Source organism: Arvicola amphibius, chromosome 4 (genome assembly GCF_903992535.2).
Source record: "Arvicola amphibius chromosome 4, mArvAmp1.2, whole genome shotgun sequence".
Taxonomy (NCBI): domain Eukaryota; kingdom Metazoa; phylum Chordata; class Mammalia; order Rodentia; family Cricetidae; genus Arvicola; species Arvicola amphibius.
The window spans coordinates 147,757,440-147,771,068 of NC_052050.1; the positions used below are offsets into that span (position 1 = coordinate 147,757,440).

General features: G+C 49.4%; 1 protein-coding gene across 6 annotated transcripts in view; it reads right to left on the reverse strand.

Annotated features, from left to right (window-relative positions):
* Positions 1-13,629, reverse strand: part of Ank1 (ankyrin 1) — a 178,199-nt gene that overhangs the window by 55,320 nt on the left and 109,250 nt on the right. For all 6 annotated transcript variants that reach the window (XM_038328930.1, XM_038328935.1, XM_038328929.1 and 3 more), the window contains exons 3-9: positions 6,694-6,792; positions 4,387-4,485; positions 3,693-3,791; positions 3,109-3,294; positions 1,708-1,806; positions 1,094-1,192; positions 720-818 (exon numbers count right to left, since the gene is read on the reverse strand). In XM_038328930.1, coding sequence (XP_038184858.1) covers positions 720-818; positions 1,094-1,192; positions 1,708-1,806; positions 3,109-3,294; positions 3,693-3,791; positions 4,387-4,485; positions 6,694-6,792 — 780 coding nt within the window. The remainder of the gene's footprint in view (positions 1-719; positions 819-1,093; positions 1,193-1,707; positions 1,807-3,108; positions 3,295-3,692; positions 3,792-4,386; positions 4,486-6,693; positions 6,793-13,629) is intronic.

Sequence of the window (13,629 nt, forward strand, 5' to 3'; positions counted from 1 at the left end):
AAAAACAATTATTGAAAATAAAAAGTTAAATTATGAGTGTGTGTCTGTATGTCTGTGTGTGTCTGTGTGTCTGTTCACAGCTATGTGTACATGCGTTACAGACATTTGTGAGATGCCTGCTGTGGGTGCTGGGAGCTCTCTTAATCCCTGCATCATCTCTGTAGCCCAGGACTCTGCACGCTCTAAGGCGCTGGGACCAGTAAAGACTGTGAGGATAATTTAGAGACAGACTAAATGCATTTTACATCATGAGGTGGAAATGGGATTTAGGAGTTGAGATGGAACATTGCCATCACTGTGTGATACGCCTGGGTGTCGGGCTGACAGAGGGTGGAGTTGTGATGATCAAACCTCCAGTATTGTCAACTTGTCAGAAATACACTGGCATGCCTATGGGGGTGATTCCAGAGAGGATGAGCTGAAGAGGGAGCGCCCACCCTGGATGTGGGTGACACCATCCGTTGGCCTGGGACCGCAGACTGAATAAAAAGGAAAAGCCAGCTGAACACCAGCATTCGTCTTTCTCTTTTTCCTGACTGTACCTACAGTGTGACCTTTCACCCCTGCTGCCAGGACTTCATGGCCTTGAGTGACCGGGTGCCCTGAAACTGTGAGCCACCATGAACTCTTCTGAAGTTCGTTGTCACAGCAACAAGGGACATCTAGCTGGCTTGAAGTGTCGCCTACCCAAGATGGCCTACCCAGGAAGGAACACACACCTTGGTTTTGGCTTGGATGGGTGCCCCGTGGTCCAGCAGGATCTCTGAGATCCTCACGTGTCCGTTCCGAGCTGCACAGTGGAGCGGTGTCAATTCATCCTTTATAAGACAGTGAAGGACAGAAAGCCCGGACGACAGCCATCAGTGGCGAGGTGTCGCCAGCCTGGCTGCAATATCTCTTCCAGATGTGGAAGTTCTGACACTGCCTTCAGGCCAGGCTGGCTTTACCTCAGTTTAGTCCCTGTCTCCTGCTGCACCCAGCTGCTCCTGCAGGCCACTCAGGACGGCAGGGTACACATTGAGAGCCTGTCACTTGGGGAGACTCAAGGCAGAACTCACCCCCTGCCCTTGCCCTGAAGGCTGCAGACACCTACCTTGGTCCTCGTTTCTATCTGAGCCCCTCGGTCCAGCAGGAGTCTCACCATGATCACATTCCCCCTGCGGGAGGCGATGTGCAGTGGTGTGATGCCATTCTGGAGGAAGAGACGGGGACCCTCAGGGCTCAGTGGTCCTTTGGAAGGTGGCAGGATGCACACCATCCCCTAGCCCCTGCCTGCATCTCCTGACCGCCACAGAGCAAGCAGACACTTTAACTATGGGAGCACAGCTCACCTCAGGAAGAGTCAGGACCTGTGAGAACCTGATGGTACTGGGGTTAACTGCACTAAATTGGCCAAGCCCACATCCCCCAGAGCAATGGAGAAGATGGGGAGAAAGCCAGGCATTTGCAACCATCCCCCACCTCCTGTGTTCGCCTGAAGAGCAGGCACATGGAGTTTTGAGTTTCCTCCAGACCAAGTTGGTGGGAACTGAAGGGTCAGTTGATTAGTAATTCCTAGCAGGAGGTTTTAACATTCACTGGGGCTCTGCACCCCCTCCTCAGGCATTTCTGAGATACAGGTAGATTCCAAGGTGCTAGAGAGAGTATGTGAGAGAGACGGGGGTACCCCAAACCCTGGACAGTGTGCAGAGACTCCGGTGCAGTTACCTGAGGTGTGAAGTTGACGCTGGCTCCCCTGTTGAGGAGCAGCTGGGCCACGTTGAGGTTCTCATAGTGAGCTGCGATGTGGAGAGGTGTGAAGCCCGTCTGGCGCAACAGAGGGGGAGAATGGCTTGTCACACACCAGCACCTTTGCCCCAGAACAAGCCCAGGGTTTCTAAATAACAGTAGGGCCACAGGGCCTGACACACAAAGCAGGCTCTGGCCAATGGCAAAAGCTAAGGAAGGGGTGGAGAGATGACCTCTTGGCAAGATATTTCCACATCAGAGGGACTTCTAGTATGTGCCTTATGGCCAAGGTGCTGTGGGACAATGGTCTTTACAAATCCCTGTAAAGATTTGTTACTTGTATTGCTTTAATAAAACGCTGATTGGCCAGTAGCTAGGCAGGAAGTATAGGCAGGGCAACCAGAACAAGAGACTTCTGGGAAGAGGAAAGAGTCAGTCTGCAGTCATCACCCACATACAGAGGAAGCAAGATGAGAATACCTCACTGGTAAAAGGTAACAAGCCACATGGCTAATATAGACAAGAATTATGGGTTAACATAAGTTGTAAGAGTTAATAGGAACTAATAGGCCTGAGCTAATAGGCCAACCAGTTTATAATTAATGTAAGCCTTTGTGTGTTTCTTTGGGACTGAATGGCTGTGGGACTGGGCAGGACAGAAGCCTCTGTCAACACCAAGGCAAACTATAAACTGAGATCAGCTCTCATGAAGAGATTTTTCTCATCAGTGAAGAGCTATGGAGCCCATAACTGCCAGCCCCCTAACAGGGTGTGTGACTCAGCTCTCTGGCCAGAGAGTTCAGCAGTGTCATGCTGCTCCAAATCCTTAGACCACATCCAAGCAGGACCCAGGCACAGGGAAGTGGTAGAATAGGTGGAAGGGGAGGGCAGTGTGAACCAGTCAAGCAATCTTGATGACTGAGGGACAGCTGGAGGCCTCACTGAAGGAGCAGTGGTTAATAACACTTTAAATATCGTATCTCCAGCAACCTCACTTTACGCCTTCCTGTCTTTTGGCAACTGGAGGTGATGACTGCTTCATCCAGGAAGGGCACAGGGTAAGAAGAGGGTGACAATCTGGAGTCCCCTCTGAGTTGCGCGTCATGCTGCAGGGAGATCTACCCTGCCCTCCTGGGTGCTGGTCTGGATCCCCCAAGTAGCCAGAACCATCTTAGCACCATCTTGGCTTTCTCCAGGGATCTGAGGCAGGGCTGCCCACTAAGCCCTTCTATGTTACTGCTAAGCATGAAAGGCACAGCTGGTTCATTCCCCTCGACTCTGGTCTTGGAAAAACGACTCTGGTCTTGGAAAAAACGCCGGGAACTAAAGGTGCCTCTAGCTTGCTCACCCTGGGGGCATCATCGTCCTGGTTTCTCTCACCTTGGAAAGGACATCTGGGTTGGGGTCGTTCTGCAGAAGGACCGCAGCTGTCCGTGTGTCATCGTTGCGGGCTGCGATGTGCAGGGCTGGGAGGCGCACTTTCCCTTTGGTTCCATAGTTGATGAGGTGAGCCACCACATTCTCGTGACCCTGCTGTAGGGCCACAGCCAGCGGTGTGAAGCCATCCTGGTTAGGCAAGGGCAAAGATGGGATTTCAAAGCCCTTTGCATCCTCCAAGCTCAACGCAAGTGCCGCCTCCTCCCTGAAGCCTTCCTTGGCCCCATTTTCTTGCTCTGTGCTCCCACAGGGTCTGCATTCTTCTTCCCTTTGCACTGAGTTTTCATTTACCTTATGCTTGAGGTCAGGTCTGTCTGTGTGTTGTGAGGGTCTGACCATGTGTGTGTTGTGTTTGCAGTCTGAATGTGTGCTATGAGGGTATCTGATTGTATGTACTACATGTTTGTTGTCTAAGTGCCGAGGAGGCCTGAATGGGCATCACCTGTTTGCAGTCTGACTGTGTGCCATCGTCATTCCATGCACCGGAGACAGTTCCAGCGCAGCGCACACTTTGCAAGGGAACTTACTTCTGTGGCTACATTCTGATTGGCTCCGTTCTCCAGTAAAAACTTCACCACCTCCAAGTGATTCTCCTGGGCCGCCATGTACAGGGGAGTAAAGCCTTTCTGTAAACCCAAAGAAGAAGCCATGAAAATAGTGGGTAAGACAGGATGACAGCTGTAAACCCTTTCATGCTGGGGGGACTCTCTTCATACCCTCTCTTCGCCCTGGAGACAAACCACTGCCTCTGGAAAATTATTAGTTACCAAAGACCAAGATGGGGAGATGACTCCATAGACGTGTTTTCCCCCCTACCTAGCTCAAACATCCTCCTCCACTTAAAAAGTTATTTTGTTTTAAATTATGTGTATATGTTTATCTGTGATGTGTGGGTGTGTGCACACGAATGGAGAAGCCCTCTGCTCATATGATCCATATGTGATTTCATTGGTCCTATTGAACCAAGCTGGAGTCCACAATGACCAACTCTCCGTGCTAAGGTTGTGTACTCTAGCCTTGGACACTTAGCACAAAACGCCTGCATAACTGCTAGGACACGTGTTAGTAAGAAATCTAATGTCTGCCGTGCGTGCGTGCATGCGTGTGTGTGTGTGAAGTACACAGCAATCAATGTGTCTTCTGTGTGGCATAGAACAATTGTGTAAGTGGAGGAAGACCCCCCCGCCCCGCGCCCAGTTCTAGGAACCAGGGAGCCATTACCTGAGACTGGGCATTGACGTTGGCTCCATAATTAACCAGTTCCCGGACCACCTCGTCCTGACCAGCAAGGGCAGCGATGTGCAGAGCAGTATTCCCCTTCTGAAACACAGAAGCGAGGGACAGAGGATGTTTTCCTCAACCTGCTCAAGAGCTTGTCACAGAGAGGAAAACGAAGGTGCTGGGTGGGAAGCCCCAAGGCAGAAACATCTGTGTCTACGCCCAGTTTGTCACTGATCATGGAAGACTAGTAAAAGCTCAGGGAACAATGTGTTCTACTCTCTGACATATCACACACTCATATGAGTGCATGTATGTGCACATACACACACCACATAGACACATCACACACACACAGACAGATACAGACATACACATTACACATACAGACACAGGCACATATACCTCACACACACACAGACACACATACAGAGAGACACAAACACATCATACACACAGACATACACATATGTGCATGCACACACACACACACACACACACACACACCAACTGCAAGCCTCAAAGAACGGTCCTAAACCTGTGGGGCAGTCACAGGACAGGGGTGTGATCCTCTGTGTTAATGAAGAAGCAGAAGAGAAGTTTTAATTCTATTTTGATTTACAAATACCCGAGTTCTCCATGTTTAAGGAGCCACAGAAGCCACAGAAGCCACAGGAAGAGGAGGGTTGGGTCAGTACTGTGAATTTGTAGGGGATGGGAGGGGTCTACTTACTCCTTACCCACCCTGAATCTGGGCTCTAGTTTCTGGGTTGGAGAGGGAGGAGAGGAGCCAGGACACTCATTTTTTCACTTTCCCAACCATGAGCCCGGCTAAGGAACTAGGGCAGACTTTAGTGTCTTAGTTTGTCTTTATTTCTAATCTTCCCGAAGCCTGGGAGACCCATGACAATTTCACAATCTGTCTGGTGTCTTCCCTGGCCTCAGGTTTGACTTTCCCCTTTGTTACCCTCTTTCTCTCTGGCATTCTAAAGTTTCTCTGGCTTAGAAATGTCTACAAATAAAATCTACCAAGTAAGTATTCACGACAAAATAAAAACCAAAGGGGGAGGGTATGGAAAGAGTGCCATTTACTCGGCTCTGGGGAAATGCCAGAAAAAAAGAGACTGCAGGTTTGTGGCTGGGTACATTGGAGGTCAGTAGCTAACCCTTGTTCCCCGGGAAGAGCAGGTGAAACAGTTATCTCTGTGTAGGGGCTGGAAGCAAAAGCAGCTCCAAAGAGCAGCTCTGCTCACTACACCGACGAGTGAACAGGGAATGACATGAAAATTAGCAAATTTTACCATGGGAAAGGAGTCTACCTTCATAATATTTGGAAGTTCACTTCATACAAATTATATCTGTTCTCTACATATTGTTCAGCTGCATTTTCTGCTCGCTGCAGAGAGCTAAAATTGAGGCTGTTCTCAGGACTTAACAAGCATCTGATGGGAAATGAGAGGTTATGGTAACTCAGGCAGAGAGACAGCAATGTGGGGATGTGGAGCTGGGAGGAGAGGGAGGGGCCGCAGGGGGTGGCATAGGGAGATTATTTTAATAAACAAGTGATGTACGTAAGAAATAAGCGTGTTTTCGGGGTCAGATGTAGGCCAATGCTAGACTGCATGCTTACCGTGCATGAAGACCAGGGTTCCACCACTACCAATGCAAAAAATATTATTTTTGCAATCTGCATGAATTGATGCTTCTATGCCAAACAGTTTCTGATAAAAGGGAGTGCTGTCCCAGGTAACCAATCAGGGAGAAAATAGATGTAGCGCTGAACAGGAAGATTTTCTAGAGAAGGACACACCAGAAGGACCGGGCTCCCTTCAGTGACAACACCGTCACTGTCATTATTTCCCGTCTAATTCTGTTGTCAGATACTATATATACACGGCTCAGTTAATGGTCACACTGACCCTGCAAATAAGCTTCGTCATCCCCATTTACAGGGGAGAAAACTGAGACTTCCCAGTGGCCAAGGTCACAGAGGGGGAAGCATCTAAGCTGGGGCTCAACTCTGGAGCTTGCAGACCTCCAGGGCCCTGTATGAAGCAGTGAGAAGCCACTGTGAAAGGGTCCTGGTTTCGGAATCCAGAGCTGATGGTAGGATAAAGGCCCGCTGACAAATTCTGGAAACTGGGGCCTGTTTTTCAGGTGGCACCCAGGACTCAGAGAAACCAGATGTGACTAGCCCCATCCCGGAAACCAGTGCCACGTTTAGGCTGGTTTCCAAGCGGCAGTTTGAGAAAATTCACCAAGGCATTCCACGGGCTTGAATTTGCAATGCCAAGGACCCCTGCTTCTTACCTTGGTTGTCGTTTCTAGAATGATCTCTTTGTGCAGTAGTTCAACCACCATCTTCACGTGGCCTTCTTTAGACGCCAGGTGCAAGCCGTTCAACCCGTTCTGAGAGGAGCAGAAAGGAGGGGAGGTTTTGGTTAGTGTCACTGCCCACTCGGCTATCCTAAAGACTGGGTAAGCTGTGTGGAGGAGTGGAAGGCAGAAATGAGGGACACTGGGTGGGTACAGCCAACCCAGAGAGCCACCAGCTGAAGGCTAGCTGGGAGGGCTCTTGGCACCCGAGGTCAGAGCACCAAGAAGGAGAAGAGCAGATGACAACAAGGCCGTCACACTTGGACACGAATTAAGTCTTTCGGCTTCACTGGGGCGTGGAAGCGTCCAAACGCACAGATGTTGAAGGCTTGAAGAGGTAAAACCTTAACGAGCTGGCGCCTCAAGGAAGAGGCAGGTGGAATACAGCTGTCTTTCTGTCTTTAACTTACAAGCAGCCAGAGCCTAGCACCTCTTCTGCCACAGACTCATTCCCAAGACGTACTGTGTGACCACGGGCCCCCAAACATGAGACCTAGTGACCTTGGACTAAAATCACGAACCAATATAAACATTTTCATTTTTTTGAAGTCGACTTCCCCGGGTATTGTGTCATAGTGGCAGGAAGCTGACCACTTGATTGACAGATATGCCACGGACTGAGATGGTTGGTATGGCCGTGTCCCTGGGGAACTGTCATGCAGTAACTAAAAAAAAAAAGTAGGGATGTCACACCAATACATGCTTGAAATCTGTGGGGACCAGTCCACGCTTACCAAAATAAGCTGCAAAGCAGACCACTTTGCTGCGTGGTTTCCTCAATGGGAAACCAGTGTGAAAACAGCCCCTTTGCTAGCTTGTGGGTTCAGGTGCCACCAAGGAGGCCACGCCCAACCATCAGTCTCCAAAATCAGAGACTCACCAAGGTGTGAGAGTTGCAGTCAGTTGGAGGAGCCACTGCATCCCTAAGGGGCAGCACAGCGGTCCAGAATGCATCTCTCAGCCCATCCTCCCTCTCTGCAGTTCTTCTGACTGTTTACTTAAAGGCCCTGGAACTTTCTGGCAAACTCTGATTCAAAAAACTGGGTGTACTTGCTGGACAGTGGTGGCTCACACCTTTGATCCCAGCACTGGGGAGGCAGTGGCAGGGGGATCTCTGTGAGTTTGAGGACAGCCTGGTCTATAGAGTGAGCTCCAAGACAGCTGGGGCTACACAGTGAACCCATCTTGAAAACAACATCATCAACAACAAAACCCTGCTACTCGGGGGCTTGGTGAGAAGGCTCGGTGGGCAAAGGCATTTGCCATCATGCCTGATGACCTAAGTTTGGTTCATGTGATGGAAGGAGAGACTCCTTAAAGTGTCCTGCTGACCTCCACATGATCTCATGAAATACTTGCGCCCCCCCTCCTCCTAAACAAATGTCTTTTTAAAAAGTACTACCCAGCATTGAGAATGATTCTGACAATGTGATGTCATGAATTTCAAGTCCCCGGCTGAGTAGGATCCATAAAGGCAGTGGTGTCCGTCAGCAAGTGATTCCATTCGTTGCCTCCACTGCGGCCAGCAGCTCTCTTCTCCTACTGTCTTTCCCCATGGTCGTTAGTCTGGCTTTAACATCTTTACATTGTTGCTGCTGCTACAGTAGCCTGGCAACTGCTGCAGGCTCTTGCCAATTAGGATAAGGTTTGACCTCTCTGTGATTTGAGGCCTCTGACTCACCTGTCCTGAGAGTCCCTGCACCCAGGGCTCCAGAAATCCCCTCTCCTCTCTTGGATCAGAGGACATGCTCAGCTTCCTGCTAAAGCAACTCTACCTGGGGTCATTGCTCCCTCTTAGCACGTGACCATGGGGAAGAGTCTCCTGGGAATGTACTTGAGGGGAGGAAAACAGGAAGGTTGCAAGGATGTCAACCTATGTCCTATTTACATCTGGCTTGCCCAGCCTGCAAGCAGCCAGTGAATATGGTTGGCTAAGACCTCATTGGATTAGGACATTCCTTACTGTGTGTGTGTGTGTGTGTGTGTGTGTGTGTGTGCGCGCGCGTAGATGGCCATCATATGCCATCCTCTTACAGGCTGTACACAACAGTGACTTCAGGGTTCAACAACAGCTGTGTGACGTTTTCATCCCACAGTATGAGTAAAATTATCAGATCACAGAGAGACTAGAGCCAGTGCCTGAAATGGGAGAGGAAGTGCCTGAAGGCAGGCCATAGTCTGGACAGGAAGTTAGGGCCAGAGTAGGAAACACTGGACACACACAAAACCACTGTCTGTATTCAGTTTGCAAAGTGCAGGTTAGCTAAAAAGCCACCTGTCAAATGATGGGGTGCTTGGGAAGTCCCAGCTCTTCCTTCAGCTGCTCTTGTTTGGGGCAGGTCTGATAAGGGGCTTGTTCTCTTGCACACCTGTAGACAGAGATCTATCAACCCTACTCCGGAAGGCTCCAAGCCCTGGCGTGTGGGACTTCTGGGGTCCGGTGGTGAGGTTGTGGTCGTGGCTACATTCTGCTTACCACGAGAGATGATTCTGGTAGCATGCCAGCATGGATGTGGTTCATTTATTGCTTGGCTTGGCAGCATTGCCACCTAAATGGTGGGTATTGATTGGTCCTGAAAGCCTCAGAGCTGCAATGTTGTCGAGCCTGGAAGGAAACATCTAAGCTGGAGGTGGTTTTCCCCTGCTCTTCAGAGCCAGAGTGAGGACCCTAATCCATAGCGATGCTGGATTCTAACCACAGAAAGCTGGAGGCGAGATGTATTAGAGGCTCTCAGCTATACCTCTCATTCACAGCTTAGCACACCAAGGCCCACAGCAGTTAAACTAATGAAGTCACATCATCCTTTTACATCACAGCCACATGAAAGTCATCCTGGTTTTGGGTGCCTCCCTCCCTGGAGCTAGCTCACTTCTTTCGAATCAGATAAACAGAAGCATAGTTCACTTTCGATCACAGTCCCGAGAATCATCCCCAAGGATCTGGTTGTGGCCTCTGCGATTGATCTCAACAGTTCTACTCACTGTTCTGGTCTTCATGGGTCTCCCTTTCTCTCCTCCCTCGTTCACAAGCTGTCTAGAAGCCCACTCCTGGCAGAAGAAATGGTATTTCTACCAAGAGGGTCCATTGGATCAATTCTACATCCCAAAGCCTATCTCATCTTTCTTCTTTGTGACTCTCTCTCTCTCTCTCTCTCTCTCTCTCTGTGTGTGTGTGTGTGTGTGTGTGTGTGTGTGTATGATCAAATACGTGTGGAAGGCTGAGGTTAATGTCGGGAAATCTTCCTTGATCAAATCTTCAACCTTATGCTTTGAGGCAGAGTCTCTCAATCAAAGCCACAGTTCATAGTTATCACTGGCTTCAGTAGGTGGTTTGCTGGGAGATGTCCCTCATCTCTGACTTCTGAAACTGGGCTGGAACTGCAAGCAGGCCACCACGTTCACAGAGCATTTATGTGGGCTCTGACGATCAGCACTCAGGTCATGTGGCTGGAGCGCCAAGTGTGTCCAATGCTGAGCCATCTCCCCAGCCCTCCAGTGAGTTTTATTACTGCAAGCAGATGTAAGCTACACCCATGACTCAGGTGGTTTGAATTGAAAGTCCTCATCTGGACTACTGAACCAAAGCAAACCCTATTAGGTACAGCCAGCCAGGGTATGCAAGAAACCCTGGAGTTAGAATGCAACAAAACGCGGGTGCAAATGCTTGCTTCAGCTGCAGTTGCCACCCAATGCGAAGCTCCACCTACTCCCAAACTGCGTGAGAGCGGACAGTGCCTGGCAGTGCACTGGAGGTGATTAAGGAATGACATTTTCTCTTAAAGAACTCACTGTGGGAGGAACAGATCCACACAAAAGAGATATCCCAAATGTTTGTACAGACACGTATAAATCCGTCGCACAGAGGAGGGTTGAACTACTCTTTAAGAAAGGTTTCATAGCCAGACAGCCAGTTCACGTTAGCATTAGGGTGTCAAGTTCACTTACAATGGTGAAGTGAAGACGCCATATGTGATACTAAGGTCTAAACCCACACACTGACACGTCAGAAGCCAAGCATCCAGCCTGCTCGCCAGGTGTCCTTTTCCTCTCAGGAGGCGGCTGGATCCAACAGGTGCACAAACGCGCCAAGCCCCAGAGGCACAGCTCTCTGCAGGCGCGAACTTCAGCAAGCGGATGGATGCTTAGCTGCAGCGACTGACCAACCAGACCAGCGGCTGAAGCTGGGGGACACGGGGGACCAGTGTTGTAAGGAGCCTCTGCCTTACTAAACGTAGAACTAGTCCTCCCAATACCAGTCTGTTTCGATACCAAAACAGTGTCCTGTGAATGAATAGCGAATTTAACGCTTTCCTTTTCTTTAAACGGCTATTTTTTTTTTAATTGCTCAAGTGTGACGAGGGAGGAGTACAAATGATGTGAACTATTTGTTCTTAGCTGTGACTGTGGACAGGGATGAACTGTAATCTGCCACCTCTTCACAGCCAGGAACCATATGCTTCTGCTGCAGCTGAATCAAATGTAAGCTGGTTGCCAAGAGTGAGAGGCAGCCTGCTGGATCTCCTTGGAACTTCAGCTACTCATCCAGCCTCCACAGTCACTCTCTCTCTCGAAGCCAAATGGCAGACAGGCTGTGGAGGGGATTAGGCATGGGACAGAGCACACATTACTTCTCTCAGATAGCAGAGTGCAGAAGATAAGCACAAACAGGTTCAAGAGACACGAGCCTAGGAGTGTCAGCTAAGTGAGACGCGCAGCTACTTGCGGCCATTTTCAGTCGTGCTGTTCCGCAGGCCACGAGCTGGCCATCCTCTTCCCGCCGACCCCTTTGCACCACCCGTGTGTCAGACCTGAGATGCCCGTGCTCCAGGTGTTCCACTGTGCTTTCTCCTTCTGTTTTCCTTTGTTTTAACTTGAATGCTGTCTTCTGATCTAGTTCCTGTTCTGAACTCACCAAGTTTTGTCTAGTCTATGGATGATATTGCTGAAAAGCTTCTTTATGGCTAAGAGGTTGTTTTTTTTTTTTGTTTTTTTTTCCGTCACTGTCTTACATTATTAGATTCTTCCTGGGGCTTTCCATCTTCATGCTGAAATTCCCATCAGTTCATGAATGTCATTCATTTCTCCCCTGCATTCGTGCACATTTTGGTCATCTCTGTCCTCTCGGAGTCTGGCTCTGTTGAAGGCTTTGTCTCTTGACCATAGTTTGTGCTTTGTCTTATGTGTATATTACATTAATGATTCTTAATTGTCTGCCAGGCATCATGTATAGGACAGGAGACACTATGTCTCATCTATGGCTGGAAGCAGATTTGATTCATCTGTGGCTCGGACAGTGAGCGTTAGGAGTGGCCCTGGGTTCGAGCCTCGTTGTGTCTGGTCTGTTGGCCTCCACACTCAGTCAAGGCATGGGGCCAACAATTCACCGGAGACCTCTTGACCTGAAAGAGTTGTTGGGGTTTTGCCTCGCAGGGGTCACCACTTCCTCTTGTACTCAGTCAGCATGGAGATGATATATGTAGGCCTCTTGGGATGGTGTTGGCCTCTCTGGAAACCAGATTACCTGTCCCCTTTGACCCTCAGTGGAGTTCAGGAAGATTTATAATTTTTCTTTTTTAGATTATCTGTTTTGTTTTCTTACACTTAGGGTGACAGTGACACCCTCTGAAGTTTTTATACCCTACACACTCCCTATCCTGAGATCCATACCATTCCATGCCACAGAGGCCTTAGCGAAGAGATGGTCTCTTTGAAGAGCAAAAATCTTCCCACTGCCACCCATGCCAGCTTTCCTCTTGTGCCCTTGGCCCCTTTTGGGGATGTGGTCTGTTTTAGAGCATTTTGAGAAGCAACGTCTGAAGGAGGAGGAGAGCCCAATGAAGGCTGTGCAGCTGCTTCGACAGTTCTTAAGATATTCTCAAGTCCCATTCAGCCTGTATGATTTGACTTGGAGTATTTTCTTGTACCAAATGTGAGAGATTCCATTGGCAGCCACTCGATTCCAGACATTTGTTCTCAGTAAACTGTTCCTCTGTTTAGCTCCTCTGATTGCCCCAATTACACTAATTGATTTCCAAATGTACAAATACAGTTGACATGTCACCCGAAATTTAGCGCTTATCCAGTCCAAAGCAGAAAGCTTCAGACGGTAAGCGCTGGCATCCTGAGGTCCCACAGTCCACGGGAAATGTCATGGACGCCTCAAAAGCAGATGCCGATGGTCTCCCAACACACACCCCCCAAGCTTCCTGTTCGCCCAGTCATCCTATTCCTGGATCACACGGCTTCCAACTGGATCCTCTGATGAGGGCTCACAGTGCCCCTCCCACCTCAGAGTTTGCCTGGATTAGGGTCACTATTGCTGTGATGAAGCACCATGACCAAAGCAACTTGGGGAGGAAAGGGTTCATCATGCTTTATGCTCCCCCCTCACTGCTCATCATGAAGGAAGTTGGGACAGGAACTCAAACAGGGCAGGAACCTGGAGGCAGGAGCTGATGCAGAGGCCATGGAGGGGTGCTGCTTACTGCTTGCTCCTCATGGCTTGCTCAGCCAGCTTTCTTATAGAACCAGGACCACCAGGCCAGGGTGGCACCACCACAGTGTGATGTGCTCTCCCCTATCAATCACTAATTAAGAAAACGCCTACAGGCTTGACTACAGCCTGGTCTTATGGATGCATTTTGTCAGTTGAGATTCCCTCCCCTCAGAAGGCTCCAGCTTGTGTTAGGTTGGCATAAAACTAGCCAGCACCAATTTCCCAAATCTTTTCATTCCAGACCTATATTCTTCCTGGGAGTGAAGCTGGGACTAAGACCATGCCACGACCACTGCTGGGAAGCCATGGCTTGGTCCATCCACACTTATTATCATGCATTGGTTTTGCTTATTAGATCAGTTTTTTGCTCTCTG